The 18,022-nt window shown below is 40.9% G+C and overlaps 2 protein-coding genes across 2 annotated transcripts in view; both read left to right on the plus strand.

The window, feature by feature from the left end:
* LOC139926893 (annexin A1-like) overlaps nt 1-18,022 on the plus strand; it is a 161,874-nt gene that overhangs the window by 38,029 nt on the left and 105,823 nt on the right. The gene's annotated exons all lie outside the window — the stretch shown is intronic.
* The window catches only part of npr2 (natriuretic peptide receptor 2), a 50,442-nt gene continuing 33,346 nt past the window's right edge, over nt 927-18,022 (plus strand). The window contains exons 1-6 of the mRNA XM_071918759.2: nt 927-1,912; nt 6,652-6,833; nt 10,353-10,466; nt 10,966-11,101; nt 13,139-13,233; nt 17,751-17,886. Coding sequence (XP_071774860.1) covers nt 1,216-1,912; nt 6,652-6,833; nt 10,353-10,466; nt 10,966-11,101; nt 13,139-13,233; nt 17,751-17,886 — 1,360 coding nt within the window. The 5' untranslated portion in view covers nt 927-1,215. The remainder of the gene's footprint in view (nt 1,913-6,651; nt 6,834-10,352; nt 10,467-10,965; nt 11,102-13,138; nt 13,234-17,750; nt 17,887-18,022) is intronic.

The following is an 18,022-nucleotide window of genomic DNA, read 5'->3' on the forward strand; positions in this document are numbered from 1 at the left end:
CTCATGTTAATTAAAACAACTGCAAAAATATGCCAACTGAGTGGAATAAATTCACTTTTTTCCAAACCAAATCGAATAAGTGTAATTTTCTTGATACTAGTAGAGTGATTCAGCCTTGCTTCAAACTGCACTGGAAACAAGTGGAGTTACCTCGGTCTTCTGGCAACATTTTTCAGTTTTTATTTTTAACGAAAACACGATTTTAAGACTCAGGACTGAACGAAATTATTTGTTGAGATGGATATTTTCGCAGTATGCAAGGCCCTTGACCGCTGGCATTCTGTTAGGGTTATTTTTGAGAAGCTGTAAAATTATTCATAATGAAAACCTAATTCAAGGTCTTGTGTGGGCAATTAATCCTAAACAAAACAAAAAATCTAAATTGCCCAGCAATTACGTACTGGAGACAGCAGTAAGGCAGGGGGCGCCTGAAGCCCGTTTAGAGTAGACCTGGTCAAACACTGCAAGAAGTGTCCACTTCAACAAATCATTCAGTCTCATATTCAGTCTTACAATCTTATTTTTCATAAAGGTAAGAATTCTGCATCACTAGTTTGGCTCCACTTCAACACCAATTCCACTTGTTTCCAATGCAGTTTCACTTGTTTCAGAATTTTTCTAAAGACAAATGTCAATATCTTGAAACGAGGCAGAATCAGTCCGATCACTCCAAAAATATCAAGACAATGACAACTTGTTTCAAGAGGATTCTTGAAATAAGTTGACTTACATGGGAAACAAGTGAACCGGCAAGTTTTGATTATTTATCTTAAGAGAAATAAGACTTTAAGGCTCCATACTGAGTTAGATGATTTGTCGAGGTGGATATTTTTTGCAGTGTGTGACGTGTGGGGGCTGAGCAGGAGGTTTGCTCTGATTTAAGTTGCAGTCATCTGGATGGATGTTATCACTCTCGGAGAGACTTCAGCAACATCAGTGTGAGGACTGCGCCGCCGTGAAAACCCGCTCTGGGAAGCGTAAGAACTTCATTATAACGCAGAATTACTTACTGAGACAAATGGCACAGATGGGTTGGCACAGCGCGCCGCTGCTTACCGACTTTGTTTGACTTTTAAGAGACAGAAAGGGAGAGAGAAAGACATATGGTTTGGTCTCAGGGTAGCACAGCCGTCTTTCCACTCCAGAAGGTGAGCTCACGGTGGCCGTACTTTCCTCACGCGGACTTCCTCGCGCCTGGGAAACGAACCGGGAGAAATGGGATGCCAAAGCGCACTGGGATACTGTCTGTTCGCGGCGCTCTCCTGCTGCCTCGTCTCCCGGTGCGGAGGCAACATAACCGTGGCGGTGATGCTCCCCGACAACCACCTCAAGTACCCGTGGGCTCTGCCGCGGGTTTTCCCGGCCATCCTCATGGCGCACGAGGACCTCAGCCGCAAGTACGGGCTGCTGGTCGGCCGCTCCATGAACATTTTGAACTTCAGCACCGAGGACCCGACCGCCGGCTCCTGCGCCGAAAGCAAAGCCCAGGTCGTCGCCGTGGATGCCAAACTTTACATCAGGCCGGACGCTTTCTTCGGACCCGGGTGCGTGTACCCGCTGGCCTCGGTGGCGAGATTTGCATCCCACTGGAAACTCCCGCTGATAACGGCAGGAGGACCCGCGTACGGGTTTGACAAGAGGGAGGAGTACAGGACGATTGTGCGCACCGGGCCGTCCACCACCAAACTGGGGGACTTTGTGAACGTCCTGCACACGCACTTTAACTGGACCTCCAGAGCCGTGGTGATCTTCCACGACCTGAGGCAGGACGACCGGCCTCACTATTTCCTGTCCGAGGGGATTTACCTGAACTTGAAGCTGGAGATGAACATGACGGTGGAGGCCCTGCCGTACGAGGACGACTATAAAGACTACAAGGATCTCATTACTTTCATGAAGGAGCACGGGAGAAGTAAGTTCATCACACTGCAAAAGAAATAAATACATTAAAAAAGTCCATCTGATAAAGTCTATAAGGTCTGGTGTTGAGGCTGAAAATCTTGGTTTCCATAAAGAGAAGAAAAACAGTTAGCTATTTGAAGTCTAATTAGTAATTTAATTAGTAACAGTAATTTTGCTTGTTTCTAATGCAGTTACGCCTGTTTTGAGAATTTTCTTTGAAACAATAAGTGACAGTGTCTTAAAGAAATAAAGCAGATCACTCCACCAGCATCAAGATAATGTCACTTGTTTCTAGGAAATTCTTCTAAAAAGTTGATTCGTTGGAAACAAGTGAAATTAGATCAGATTTTATTTTCACTTGTCTGAAGAAAAATGAAATTATAAGACTTAATGCTAGACTAAATGACTTGTTCAGCTGAATAATTTTGGTAGTGCATCATCCTGTGCAACACCTGAGCTGCACGAGAGGAAATAATTCTCAGGTAAAACGTTTTAGAGCACTTTGGAAAAAATTGAGGCTGGCTATTTTGTTATATTGAGATATTTCACCAACTCATGGTCAAATAGGCTACAACAAAACGAAAATCAGCTTTTGTAGAATTTGGTTATACCGCATTTTCCCCAGATATACACAGAGGCGGACTGGAATAGGGAATGGCCTGTTTATTTCAGAGTTATTACACAGGAATGTTTAGGCTGTGGCCAGTCTGCTGGTTTATTGCTGGCGGAGGACCACCTGCGTTTAGAGAGAGAGAGAGAGAGAGAGAGAGAGAGAGAGAGAGAGAGAGAGAGAGAGAGAGAGAGAGAGAGTGAGAGAGAGAGAGAGAGAGAGAGAGAGAGAGAGAGCGCATGTGTTTGTATTCATATGGGGGGAGTTTTTAAATACACGTGCCTCCAACATGCCTGACGTTTGCAAGGACGCACTTTAACATGAAGGCTACTTACAATGTTGAAACTGATCGAAAAAAAAGGCGGTAATAAAATATCTGTGAAGAAATGTATTTTCAAGTTGCAGTTATAGGAATGGAAAAACAAAACATTCAGTTGGCTTTTGACAAATTGACATAACAGACAGTTTGCACTATACAGTGATGAAGACCCGTGCCGTAAATCACAGCCAGCAGTTATTAAATCAATCGTCACTATTCTCGTTTTAATTGCACTTAATTAGAACGATTATGAGGTTGATTGAATCATTAGTATTTGTTGTTAAAGTTAAGTGCGAGACTATGAAAGTCTGGGGGTTCGGGTTTGTATGTGTGTGTCCGCACGCGTGTTTGTGCGCGTGTGCAATCGTACGCGCAGCTGCATGTGTTCGTTTGTATCTATGTGCATTTGGAGAGAGAGAGAGAGAGAGAGAGAGAAGCAGGGTGAGCACCTTAAAAAATGTGAGGAAAACATTTCATCAAACAGACATCAACCAAGAAGATGAGCTCTAACTTGCAAGTGCAGAATTTGTCAAAATTGCAGAACTCATGAGAAAAATTGTTCTGTTCACAAACTGATAGCCTATTCCTATGTTCTCTGGAATAGAAATGGGTTGGACAGGGTAGATATCAGCTCAACACAATACAAGATTTAGTCAATCTAATGTATTTTCAGAAAATTGAATCCTGGTTTTCCTCAGATTCATATTAGGAAATGAAAAGCTGATCCAGTTGCTAATCTATAGTGTGTGGATATGTTACAAAATACTGTTTTCCCTGTATTCCTGGTTCCAAAACTGCCATCCTTGGGAATTATTTTCTGTGCCATTGCATTGCATGTGTATTGTAGATCCAGCTCAATATCTCAAAGCAACAGGATGTAGAAGATGCAGCATGCCCCTAAACCAGGAAAGTAAGCATTGGTGTTTCCCATTTGGACTGAGCCATTTATGGCCAAGAGGCATCTCCAGAATGTGGATTCAGCATAAACAAAAACAACTGTTTTTGAGGTATAACCTTTGAATGTGTGGCGTGCTGCTCTCCCCTCTAATCACCAAATCTGAGCGTTATGGTTTTCCAGCTTTGCGAAACAAACCGAGTTACGTACGCTTTAAACGTCCCAGGCTGTCGTTACAGTAACAACATCAACAAATAATGGCACAAACACGGCGCAGGTAATTAACGGGTGTTGCAGCAGGAAAAAGAGGCATGGTGTTAGCCGCTAAACGTCTTCCCTATAAGCCCCTTGAGTTGAGTTATGGAGCTGCCACAGTGAGCTCGGGGTCACGGGAGATAATGGTTTTGTCAGGGCTTGTCCCGGCTCGGCATTCCAGTCACTTTTATCCCGGCAGATAACCTCCGGGCTATCAGCTCTTACGTCACCCGCTGACAATGTTCAAATGGTTAAATTGGTGTCTGTAAGAATGAGTTGAGGTAGACAAGAAAAGAGTGTTTTTTAATGTGGGGTTACACATCCTTAGATCTTTGACTGACCGAATGATTGTGTGCTGCCGCAGAATTAACCCCCAAATTCCTCTTATTAACAACCTGGAAAAATGTGAGAGCCAGTATAGCATAAATACTGTGAATATCAGTATGTATTCCAGCTCCCATCACGTTGCCCAGTGACACTCCAGCCTTGATGCCTTTCAGTCCATTAATAGCGCGCAGGAGGGAAAATTTCAAGTGGCTGAATGGAAGAATACATCCAGCTGCCGTTGCTGTTTTTTGAGCACATATGTCAGTGTTTGCGGCCGACTCGAAAAGCTCCCAGTGAGTGCTGAAAAGAGTATCTACACAATGGAGCCCAGGTAGTGCCTCGGCGTAATTACAGAGACGCAATTTCCCTGTGAAAACGCTCCCAGGATGCAGCAGTATAAGGAGGGTAGGTGTGTGTCGGTTTGACTGTTTCCATCTTGTATGAAAATGGTGTTATTGTACGTTTTCTGCACACAAAGGAATGTATACAGAGGAAAACCTACAAGTCTCCTTTTTTTTAATTTTTTTTAATTTTTTTTACAAGAGTGTAAAAGCCCCCCAGACAGATTAGAGCATGACAACTCAAAGGGCTGCAGGATAATCTTCTCTGGAAGAGAATCAGCTATAAACAAACATGACACAGAGTATACATGTTATAAAACCCAGCATAATCCCGTTGGGGGTAAAACATTTTTTTTTTTAAAAAGCATGGTGAGCACAGTAATTGGCTTACTTTCCATTGGTGCACTTGCATGTGATTATCCACGGAGCCACCCAAAGCAGTGTGTCTTGTAAACTAACCCTAGTGTAATTAAGAATCAAAATCATTTTAATCACCAAGAACACTATAAATGTAGAGGAATTTGACTTCATTGGTGCAGAGAGTTTCACAGTATGTACTGATGTGCAAGTACAAGGACTGGAGGCCTTCACAGAGTGCAGAGGGACAGGTCAAGACACACTGCAGGTGGTAGACTATACATTCAACATTTTATAGGCAATATAATCCAGCCTTGCACTTTGTAAAGTCGGGCTGGAGAGAAGAGCGAGAGAAGGGTTGATTACCGTCCTGAAGGCCGAGAGGTGTGCTCTTGTATGAAGCTGAGCCTCGGCAGATCCATATGATTGCTGCAAACACAGGAGGAGCTTTTCCCCGGCTGTTTTCGTGCATTTATTTTGGGCGCGGTCCAGGAGACAGCAGGACGACTTGGCGTGGCTCGAGGTGAACTATGTTGGAAGAGATGAGAGTCGGGGTCTAAGTCGGCGGTTGTTGCCGACTTTGGTCTAACACATGAGGAAATGTCTGCTAGCCGGGAGGACTGCCTCGGAGCTGGCAGCCGCCACGCTGACATAAACTGCAAATGGGAATAATGCTAAATTCTATATTCATGAGTCAACGTGCAGCAGGGTGCAAGTGGCGGGGCGACCTAGGGGTTAGAGTGACCGCCTCATAACAGAAAGGTCTCAGGTTTGATTCCTGCAAGTCCTGTTGGAGTGTCTTTGAGCAAGACACCGAACCCCTACCTGCTCACTCATTTTAAACTGATCTGGTGAAGAGCATCAGATAAATGTATTGGATTGTGGAGGAAGGTGTAGGCGAACCAAATGTGATGACTGAGACACACATATACTTGAGTGTCTCCTGACATGTAAATTACAGAATTGATGATGACTGTTGATGATGATTAAATAAGATATGAAGTGTTCATTTCCAAATTGCTATATATTCATTTTGGAGAGAAAAAAAATCCTTATTCTATGCTTATCATTCTTAAAACTAAAGATCCAATCTGTAGATGTGTTTTCATTTTGCCCACAAACGACTTAAGCTGTGTACTATCCTTTAGTAAGTGCTGTAATTTGTTCAGTTTTTAAGAGTAGGTGTCACTTTTTTCAAATGGCAGTTATCTTGTTTGGAACGAAACTCTTCATATATCCCCTAATGATGGATGTGCTCATTTATTACCAATCTCATATGGTCATACTCTGCTCTAAAACAAATTGATGTGATACGCATACTGCAAATCATGTCCATCTTAAAAAGTCATTTAATCTTATACTCAGTCTTAAAATCTTCCCTAATACAAGTGAAAAAATCTTCCCATGAGGTGAAAAAAAAACATTTTTCCAAAACAGTTTCAGCTGTTTTAAAAAACTTTCATGAATCAAGTGGCTTTATCTTCGACAAGGAAGATCACTCCGCTCGAGTCAAGATGTCGCTCGATTCAGGAAAAGTTCTTAAAACAAGTTGAGTTGCATTGGGAACAAGAGAAAAGTAAAAGATTTAAAGCCTGAGCGTGAGAGCAAGCCTTTGTGTTTTTTCTCCCTGTTGTTCTCTCCGTAGTTGTGTACATCTGCGGCCCGCTGGAGACGTTCATGAGCATCATGAAGCTGTTTCAGAGCGAGATCCCCGACCCGGAGAACTACGCCATCTTCTATCTGGACGTGTTCGCCGAGAGCCTGACGGAGCGCAAACCCTGGCAGAACGCTGAGTCCGACCTGGTCGATCCCATCAAGGTCTTCAAGGTACACTGCACACACACACACACACACACACACATAGGGACAGATACATACAGCCTGATATAATCAAGCTATCCATCCATTTTGATCATCACTTCAGCTTTAATGCAGAGCACGTTTTGAGCGATGGTGTTCAGATGCTTTGTAGATTTATTGGTTGTGGACTGTCAGTGTTTCCCCCCGCTTTGTAATTGGAAGCAGGCAGAGGTACGAGACTGAAACCACCATTTGGCGTGAGAAATGGATGTGTGTCCGACTAAGGATATTCGATTCACAGTCTCTCTTCATCGTGTGCGCACACTAAGTCCTCTAACCTTGCTGCTGTCAGAATCAAGCTCTCTGCTTATTGAGTTACAAAGAACCACTGTCTTTCACCGAGTCCTAACGTATTATTTTTATTAAAACAAGTGGAAAACCGTCAGTGGGGTCAAATATTATCACTTGTTTTCGATGAAGGTTCACTTGTTTCAAGAATGCTCTTAAAACAAGTGACAGTATCTTGAAATCAAGCTCTGTTAGCATCAAGATTGTCATTTGATTCTTGATTCTTCAAACATATTTATCTGCATTTCCCTGGACTTGTAAGCAAAAGAAGATTTCAAGATTTGATATTATATTAAATGACTTGTCAAAATGGCTATTTTTCTTGCTCTATGGATATCTTTAGGGCTGTTAACCAGGTTTGTTTGCTGAAAATTAGCATCATCCATTCGGCTTGTGACTGTTTTTGTCGCTCTCTGAACCCTGAACCATACAAGCCAGGCAATTTGATCCAAGGTTACCCGCTGAAATGCATCCAGCGCTCCTCATCTAATCTAAACATTACCCCGAGTCAACCATGCTTCAAGTTAAGTGTCCTTTGAGGATGATAACAATAATAAGCTCAACCATGGACTGGCAAAGTACAAGCGGATAAAGCTTTTATGGTAATCACAACCATATAAGAAAAGCGTGTGTGCCTCTACAGAAACAACATCGTTTTTTGCCACTGGGTGGGCAAGAATCTCCCAAAAGGACGTTTCCCCCTCTTTCTGCCACTCTGAGGAGTTAAATTCTTGCATGACATTAATGAATGAGAGGATGCATTTTCACAGGAAGCCATTTAGCCCGACAAATTAGTGTGTTGAGAAATAAGAGAGTGAGCACAGATGTGCTGCTCGTCTAATTTATCTTCCTGAATGTCATTGGCTTCACAACACTCAGTTACTTATTCAGTATTCGCAAAATTTTTGAAGAATGGCTTTCTTGATGTAAATGTATGAAGTATTGAATTGATTATGCCAATTTTTGTCATAATGGACATAATGTATGTTGGCCAAAGTTATCATAAAAGATCCTCTGCAGTGTTCATTTGTTGTGCAGCATTAAGAACTCAAGATACTCCTGTCCTTTTAAGACTTGAGGCTGATTTTGCATAATACTTTTATCTCCTTTATCTGCACCCTTAGTCTTAACATTTGTTCTTCTGAAATGTTTCATTAATAAAGTAAGTGGCAAAAGCAGAATTTCACTGCAAACAAATCTTTTAAGTCATCTAATCTTGTATTCAGTCTCCTTAATTATCTTAAAGCAAGTGAAAACGATCATCGGGGTTGGACAGTTTCACCTATTTTGAATGCAGCCAAAGTTGCCTCAAGAACTTTCTTGGATCAAGTGACATTACCTTGAAACAAGTGGAGTGAGCTCCCTGGGGTGATCTGATTTCAAGGTGTTGTCATTGGTGCCATGATAAGTTTGGAAACAAATGGAACTGTGTTAGAAGTGAAATTACCTAACCCTGCTTTGCAAGTGTTTACATTTTAAGATTGAATACAAGATCAAACAAGAAACCATGCCATTTTCCATTAAACACCTTCAACATTAAACATACAAACACAGTATCTAGTGCTGGTTCAACTGTAGATGAACTGCTCCTAACCCCGGCTGGAGAATGATAGTTTGGCTCCCCTTTTGCTGATTATGCAAGATGTTAATTTGTCTGCAAGCCATAACATGTTTTATTATGGCAATATGCTTCCTTCAGAGCAATGATTACATGTGGAAGTTTGTGGTGGGCTTCAGTATAACTGTTGTCTCATGAAAAACTTGTATCTCCAAAAAGCCAGCGTTTCAAGAATGGGGAAAAAAAACTAGCTGATTTTCCCATAGTCATGCGTGCTGAAACTGGAGTTTTTTGTGACAGCTGCAATGCACTCTGTTGCCAAGATGGTAGAAAATATCAACAGAATCAAAGCTCAGTGGAAGTAAAGATTACTGTGGATTGAAATTTCTGGCTGAAACTGTATTTTTCCATCCAAACAGCTAATCAAACATTAAGCCTCCAAGTCACTATATCACACGGTGTCACACCAATTTGTAGCCATGTGTTACAAATCGAAAATCATGAAAAACTTAATCAAACGTACATGTCTCCTTCCATCACTCTGTGCCTCTCCTCTTTAGTGTCGGCAGTGCATTTTGTCATTTTGTCAACACATAACTGACTTTTCAATAATCTAATTAGGTTGTGTGAAGGTTTGATTGAATTCATCCTTGTTTGAATCTTACTGTTGTTACTTAAATCTCAAAATAAATCCTCATTACAGATGTTTTAGCCCATTTGGAAGTCATTAAACAACTAATGTCATGTCCAGAAATGTACAGCGCTTATTTTGACTCAACTATACAGCACTTCAACCACCATATTACATACAGTGTAATTAGGAATTTGTTTTGTTTGCCTATCTTTCTTAGAGATGTGCATATCGCTGCTGTCGGGTGAAAACCTTGTAATGTCAACTTTTCAGGAAAAAACCCCAAAACACAGCCTTGTTTTCAGCTTGACTGCCATGACTCTGATGAATTTATCTAATAGGGTTTGAAAGAGTTTCATAAGACCAAGGGCTCGAGTTTTCTTAACCCATAGAAGAGAATATAATCCTTCAGTTGAAGTTAAGTGATGTTGAACTTTGGTAGTACCTTGGGTTGTGTAGCTTCCTGGACATGACATAACCCCAAAATCTGCCATTCTCTGTTATCTGTTGCTCTGAAAATCACACTTCTTGCACATAAACAAATGCAAACAAAGCAGATTCTGACAATATATAAAAACAACTAGTCATGTTGCTGAATTGTGGTTAAGTGAATCGCTTTCTTTATGTCTATTTAACCTTCCAGTTTGAACAAGTGTAACACTGAAATCCAGTCGGAGGAAACTTATGCAGATGGAATGAAGAAAATAGTATGTTTATCAATAATTCTAAATAGGTGAAAAAAGGTGGGAGACAGGACTTTGACAAAGCAGATTCTGCCGATATATACAAAAAACAACTCTCTCACTTTTTTGGGAGTTGCGAGGTTTTCACATGCCGGCAGCGATATTCACCACAGGAGTCAGATTGCAGGGGCGGCGAGGAGCGGCGCCCCTGGAGAAGGACGGGGGTTCAGTGTCTTGCTCAAGGACACTTTGACGAGGATGGACACTATCGTGCTTCAGTTTCTGACTGTTTTCTCTCCTCCCTGTGTTTTCTGTGTCTCCTCCAGTCTGTGTTTGTCATCACCTACCGGCCGCCTGATAATCCAGAGTACAAAGACTTTCAGAGGAAGCTCCACGCCAGAGCTCAGCGGGAATTCGGTGTGAATTTGGAGCCGTCGCTGGTAAGTTATATGAAAAGTTGCTGCGTTTTGTTCTCAGCAGCATCACATGCTCGGTGCTTGTGCGCTGGAAGTCTTTACATCTTTAATAGGACATTCTGTGAAAAACAGTAAAAATCCCCACTGCGTTTTGGAATTGTCTTTCATACTAATATCAGCGAATAATTATGAAGGATGTTGACATTAATGTTAGTGATTAATACTTAATACTACTCTTTTATTGCTGTTTTTATCTCATCCATTAAGCATGTCATATACTGTATATTTATGAGATTTATCATTTAGCGTGCTTGTTGGTATTTGGCACTGTCATTGGCCAAAGTCATATCTTTAAATAGAAGCAGGCTCTTGAACCATGCTTGCTGGGAATAAACACTCTGAGGTTTAGGCATTCCCATCCTAGAAATTATGTAAACAATAACCATTTGAGATGCATGTCAAAAGATAGTTCATCTATTGTTCAGTAAATTATCATTCCATTCCTCCATGTCTCTCCTTGCAGGTGGACTACATTGCTGGCAGCTTCTACGATGGTTTTGTGCTGTACGCCATGGCCTTGGAGGAGACTCTGGCCGAGGGCGGCGCCCAGAACGACGGCATCAACATTACCATGAGGACGCAGAACCGCCGATTCTGGGGTGAGCAAACGTCGGAAACTTTGTATGCTGTGTGATGTTTTTCATGTATGAAGAGCCATGAGCAATAAAAAAAAAAAACACTGTAAAAAACATCCATCTTAACAAGTCATTTAGTCTCTTATTCAGCCTTCAAATCTTATTTTTTCTTAAACCAAGAGAATAATTTTGCCAGTGGGGTGAGATAACTTAAAATAAATTTCTTAAAACAAGTAAAAAAATCTGCCATTGGGGTTAGATCATTTCAGTTGTTTCCAATGCAAATCAACTTGTTTCAGGAATTTTCTAGAAATTAGTGTCAGTATCTTGAAACAAGTCAGAATAAGGCAGATCACTGCATTACTATCAAGAAAATGACACTTGATTCTACAAAATTCTTGAAACAAGTTGAGTTGCATTGGAAACAACTGAAATGATCTAACCCCAATGGCAGATTTTTTTACTTGTTTTAAGAAAATTAGGATTTTTAGGACTCAATAATAGACTAAATGACTTGTTAAGAAGAGTCCGGTGGTGTGCAGTGCAGGTGATTGCTGTCAACCTTTCAGTCTGCAGACCTTTCTCAAGACAATCAGGATGAACGCCAGACTGTCAATGAAATCTATTTTTTGTTGTCTTATGCGAGTCATAAAATCTGCTGACTGTTTAGTACTGCTCTGTGTCTCTGCTACTTTGCTTCTCTGAGTAAAATCTGAGACAGTTTTGAGCTTTGTAAACAGTAAATTTACTGAGTTTTTGTGTTGTTAGTGCTGCTGCATTAATGTTGTATAACACACACACACACACACACACACAGACTTAAATGCCACGCAGTTATTTATTTACTTGTACACCACACTGTGCCGACTCCATACCTGGAGTTACATCAGGATATGCGGGCTTCGTGCAAGAAGGACTGAGGTGATGAATATGTAAATCAAGGCGTCTCCACCTTTACGCTACAATATGCAGATTATAAGACTCTGACTTAAATCCATTGGCACGCTCTTTTCCTTATGCACACAAAACCCTGCAGTATGTCTAGCGCTCCGGATGTAAAACAATATATTTGCATACTAAAGACATCAAATGGGATATGAATTGTTGAGTTGCAAAATTTCTAGCAGTAAGCAGTATCATTAAAATTAACAAAATGTTACAAAAAACAATCAAAACGGTGTCAGTCCACTAAAGTCTTTGTTGAACGCTTGGAATGCGCTTTTACATAGACTGTCTCTACTCTCACCTCATTCCCACACTCATCACAGATTCATCTCACACACAAGTCGGGTAAATTAAAGGATAATTCCAGTTATTTTCAATCTGGCCCTAATTTTCCTTGATTTTTCCATTACATGCATCAGCTCTGATTTAGATTTCACTGTAACTGCGAGGGATCATCAGAAGCGATGGCACTACCAAGGTGCATGAACGGTGCCAATAAATGAATTCAGTTTGCTGAAAAGATACTGTGAAAATGTGCGAAAATGAAAATGTGCATCCAGCGTTTGCTCATGGAAAGGGCTTTGGATCATTGTCTTTCGAACAATGATTTGCAAAACCCTGTAGACAGCCTTCCTGTGTTACTCCAGGTAACATGCACACTTTCCATCTGTTGCCTCAGACAGTCAAGGTGTCCAGAGATGTTGTATGCTGTGGGAAGATGTCAGGTCTCTGTCTCCTACTGCTGGGTTCAGTTCTTAATGGTAGTAAGCAGACACACCAAAGAATATTTACATTCTGGGTATCTCATTAGGCAACTTTTCAATTCAATCTTTATGCGCAGTCCTCCTAAACAAAACTGAATTAAGGGCACACAATATTTAAGGCAGTGCATCAGCAGAAAGACATGAAAAGGAAAATAATCCATGGCCTGATTTCCACCATGCTGATGGGAAGGACAAAGTCGCCAAGGTGAACAAGTGAAGGCACAGACAAAATCCTCAGTGTGCAAGTCTGAATAGTCCAAGTTTGAACAGGAACAGCTCAAACGTGCATATCTCCATCTAGACCCATGTAACTGAATCAGACCCATTATATGGATGTTGTCTGTGTTTTTAGGAGTCACAGGTCTTGTTACCACAGACCACAAAAATGCCAGGGATATAGATGTCAACGTGTGGGCGATGACCAACCAGGAGACAGGAGAGTATGGGGTAGGTGAAGTTTTTTTATTGTTTAAACTGTTCTTTCCACTTTCCTCTTCACAGAAACCTCTCACTCTTTACTATTGGTTGGTTGTAATGCGTATTGGCAACCTACGAATTTAAACCACTCTGGATAAGAGCAGCAGCTATAGGCCTGAAGTGTCGATGTGAATCCCAGATTGTTTCTGCAGTAATACCACCACATTAAAAGTTTTTGTAGCTGTGAGCTCTCACAGTAAAACATAACGTGCTATTTTGTTCTCTGAGCTTTGGCCTCTGGCAAACCAACGCTACACTCAATCATTAGACCATGATCACTGTAATTACTCCAATTGGACCAATAATTTATGAATGCTACATAATATAATAGTTCCTGTTACTCCCAGCATTGAAATTAAATGAAATGATTGGCTAACGAGATACTAGATGGTGGTGTAGTAGCCATTGGTGGTCACTGGTCACCACTACGCACACTGCACTGAAAGATGAGGGAACAGTTCAGCCAAAAATGAAATTTCTCTCATTATCTACTCAGTCAAAATCTAGTCAGTCAAAACTCCACTGAAGTTCGTACGACCACCAAACACACAGTGAGTTTGACCCATCTCAGATCCACCTCAGCTTTCTCCCAAACAATTGAACTGATTGATTAGAAAAGAGAATAAAATGTCCAACACATTCCTCTAAACAACTTGTGCAGCATAATCCAAGTGTTTTGTTGTCATGCGATGGCACTGTGAGAAAAAAGGCTTTGATATACCTCATTATGTAGCATTATTGTATGTTTACAACTTTGTGCCCCTGACCTCCTCTATTGGCTGGCGAGTTGGAAACAGGATCAGCAGTTGCCATACTACTCAAAAAGACTTTACCCTTTCTATAATAATACTAAGGTGAACATAGCCATTTGGACTCACAATACAATTGTCTGGCTACAAAACACCTAACATTATGCTGCACGAACTGTTTTGAGAAATTTGTCATTTTATATCCTCCACTTAAATTGTCTTGGAGAAAATTGAGATAGAACTATGGAGGCTAACTCGCTGTGTGTTTGGTGGTTGTACAAACTTCAATGTTTCGACTGACATGGGGGTGAATAGATAATGACCAAATTTTCATCTTGAGGCAAATTGTTCCTTTAAACGATCCTCAGGTTTCTTTGGTGGAGGATTTTCCAGGTGTGGTGTCTGTCACTGACAGCTGTAAGAGATTGTTAGCTGAATTGCTTGGCATGCAGGAGTTTCATTTTGTTGGTAACAGACCGGGTTAATAAGCAAATGAGGAGGAATGAATCAGTAGATCCAAAGTGTTCCTAATGCTACAGCAGTGTTTCTCAACCTTTTTGGCTTGTGACCCCTAAAACAAAGCGATGCCTACTCGCGACCCCCCATCACAGGCTGCATGCAGAGCGGTGAACACTTCAACCAAAGAATATTTTTCCCTTTTCAGGTTGTTTCATTTGATTAATTATCAGACGAGGCCTTGAGGCTGAAAGCCTATTCAGTATTTCATAAGAAAAAAAAAAAAGCAAAAATTTGAGAAAAATCAGAAAGACATAATAAATATGTGTAGTAGAAATATTTTTTTTCCTATCCCATAAATCATCCCCAAGATTATCTCGTGGCCCCCTGGGGGGTCCCGAACCCCAGGTTGAGAACCACTGTGCTACAGTGTTTTGAAGTCTGGTATGTAAGGGTCAAGTGAAGAGCATCATTACAGTTAATAACGTTTTCCTGTGAAAATGTTTTGCTCATGTTTATTCTGTAAGTGTCCCAGAGAGAGATACAATGGCAATGATGAGAGATACAAGCATCGAAATGTCCACAATTAATCAATCGTACAATCGTAATCATTACATTAAAACAGTTTATGATTGTCAACATAAACTGTATGTCTCCACTTTGATGCTAGAAGCAGTCTTTGTTGTCAGCTATCCCATTTGCCAACTTAATGCAAAACATTTTCATGGTTAATTTTTAGTCTCAATGTGTAAACTCAGTGACACAAAATAATAATAATAATGACTGAGAGCCGCGCTTTCCAAGCAGCAGGCTAATTCTCCCCATATGTCTTAGTTGCTGTAATTACTGTAACAGGAATTTTCTCTAAATTCCTCTCAGCATAGTGAGTTATGTGCAGTTTGAAACCCCGATGCTTTGCTTGTGTGTATGGCCATTGATGCAATTAAAAGCAAATGTTCAACATCATGCAGGGGAAAGGGGATATTACTATTTGGGAGATATTCTGGGGTCCTGACTTCTCTAATGATAAGATGCATAAAACCTCAAATTTCCCTCACAGTCAGATGAAAATATTTGTGTGTCTTGTGCTCTGCAAACACTCCTGTGAACCACTGCAGTGTTTTCCTCTAAGGGCAGAAGAAGTGGGTTAGCTACATTTGACTTCAGTTAGAATTTCATAGCGGTCCTCGGAGACCGCCATCGTGACTTCCTGGTCTCATTTCTCCTTGGCTTTTAATTGGTCGATTCATTTAGCTGATTGACCGGAGTATCCAGTGGCCTCGTTGAAAAACATCTTAGGTCAGTGTCAGCGTCCATTAAGAATCTCAAAGTAAGACTGCTATATAAGAGTTTATCTCCAAAACAAGATATGCAGTAGTTTGAAAAAAATGGCATCTACTCTTAGGAAATGATTAACAGCACAAAGTAATATTGATATTTGATATACCCCCAAGAATGGATGTATAGCATTTTGGAAATGAACTCTTGGCTGGGAGATCCTACATCAGCAGTTCTTCTGTAACACAGTAACACAGTAACACAGGACCTGGACCCAAATACAGCAGCCATTTTAGAAAGGGTTTCATCTGCATTTAGTCTCATATTCAGAATTCAAATCTTATTTTTCTTAAAACAAGAGAAAATTCTGCCAGTGGGGTGAGATAACTCCACTTGTTTCCAATGCAGTTTCACTTGTTTCAGGAATTTTCCCGATATCTTGAAACAAGTCAGAACAAGGCAGATCACTGCACTACTATCAAGAAAATGACACTTGATTCTACAAAATTCTTGAAACCAGTTGATTTGCATTGGAAACAAGTGAAATTATCGAACCCCACTGGCAGATTTTATTCACTTGTTTTAAGAAAAAATTACGATTTCTGGACTCAATAATAGAATAAATAACTTCAGTCCAGAATTCAGTCTACAAATCTTATTTTTGTGAAGAAAAGGGAGTAAAAATCCACCAGTGGTGAGTTACTATCACAACAAGTTTAGTAGCAATTAGAAACGAGGTAAATTACTGTATCTGTCCACAGTGGCAGATTTTAAGGCACTAGAGGTTTTAAGAGTGAACACAAGATTAAATAAATTGCTGAACAAGATGGATATGTTTTTTTGCAGCGCAGTAAACACAGGCCCTGATCCTAAATACTGCAGCTATTTTAGACAGCGGTCGCTCTGCCCCTCCTGCCCCTCCGCCGGTTACATCCTGCATTGTTTTGATGACCCTCTGTATGGGGCGGCTGGCCCTCAAGGTTTTTAGCAGAGAGGACCCGGCGTGTCTGTGTGGTCCTCCAGGAGGGAGCGAGGGTAAAAAATACTCCACAGGCCAGTTAGAGACACAGGAGTCGTGTTTCACAGCAGGACAACAGGCGCTGTGCACAAAGCTGGCAGATGCCATGCTATGAAAATAAGAAAGCTCGCACTCACAAACCTTACACCAGGTCTTCAAAGAGATGCAGAGGTTATGTCTGGCCTGGCATAGACACTGCAGTCAATTCTGCTCATCAAGTTCATGCTAATCATTTCCCCAAAACGTTTTTTTTTTTTAAGTTCCTGATTGGCTTTAATGCTTTAATCACACAAAAAGGGTCGGATGCTTTTCTGTGCAAAGGCAAAATCCATTATTTTGAATGAACACAAATCCCATCAGTATAATACTGTACAGCGTCCTGTGGTTTTAACGCTCTTGATTTCTTGATTTCATCCTTTCCAGTAAACAGAAAATTGTGTAAAAGAAATTGCTGTAAAAAATTATTAAGTGAGCTTACAATATTCACTCACTGTACATACATTTTTTCATTAGGGATGGGACGATATATCGAAATTCAATGTATCACAATGCAAAAATGTGACAATACGTATCATGGGGCAGAAAAATGAATCGTGATATTAGCTCCGTTTTATTCTGCTGTAGTAATCACAAATGAGACAGCTTGCCCATCACAATTTCACAAGCTCTCCATCCAAATTATATTATTTGCACTTTGTAATGACATTTTTAAATTGTTGTTTGTACATTCTAGCAAGCCAACGTCATTGCTAGAGAGATTTGTGGCTCAGAAGTAAACATAATTCTGCACAGTCAGACTTTATTGTCATTGAACTTTTATTTATGACATCGTATCGTGGTTGTATCGAATCGTGAACCACATATCACGTATCGCATCATATCGTGAGATAAGCAGACCGCCCCATCCCTGTTTTTCATCCTTTTGAATTTGCATACAGTATCCATATCAGACTGAATTTAACATATTACTTCTTCTGTGTCTCCAGCTTGTTGCCTACTACAATGGAACGAACAAAGAGATCATATGGTCCCAGACAGAGAAGATCCACTGGCCCACTGGGGGCCCGCCGCTCGACAACCCACCGTGTGTCTTCTCCACCGACGACCCCTCCTGCAACGATGGTATGATCTGCGAAAGAGTTACAGCTCCGCCCAAAATAAACATCTTAACAAGCCGTTTAGTCTTGTATTGAGTGTTAAATCTGCCAGAATGGTGAGATGATTACACTTCCCATGTGAATTTTCTAGAATCAAATGG

The sequence above is a fragment of the Centroberyx gerrardi genome, chromosome 2 (assembly GCF_048128805.1).
Source record: "Centroberyx gerrardi isolate f3 chromosome 2, fCenGer3.hap1.cur.20231027, whole genome shotgun sequence".
NCBI lineage: Eukaryota > Metazoa > Chordata > Actinopteri > Beryciformes > Berycidae > Centroberyx > Centroberyx gerrardi.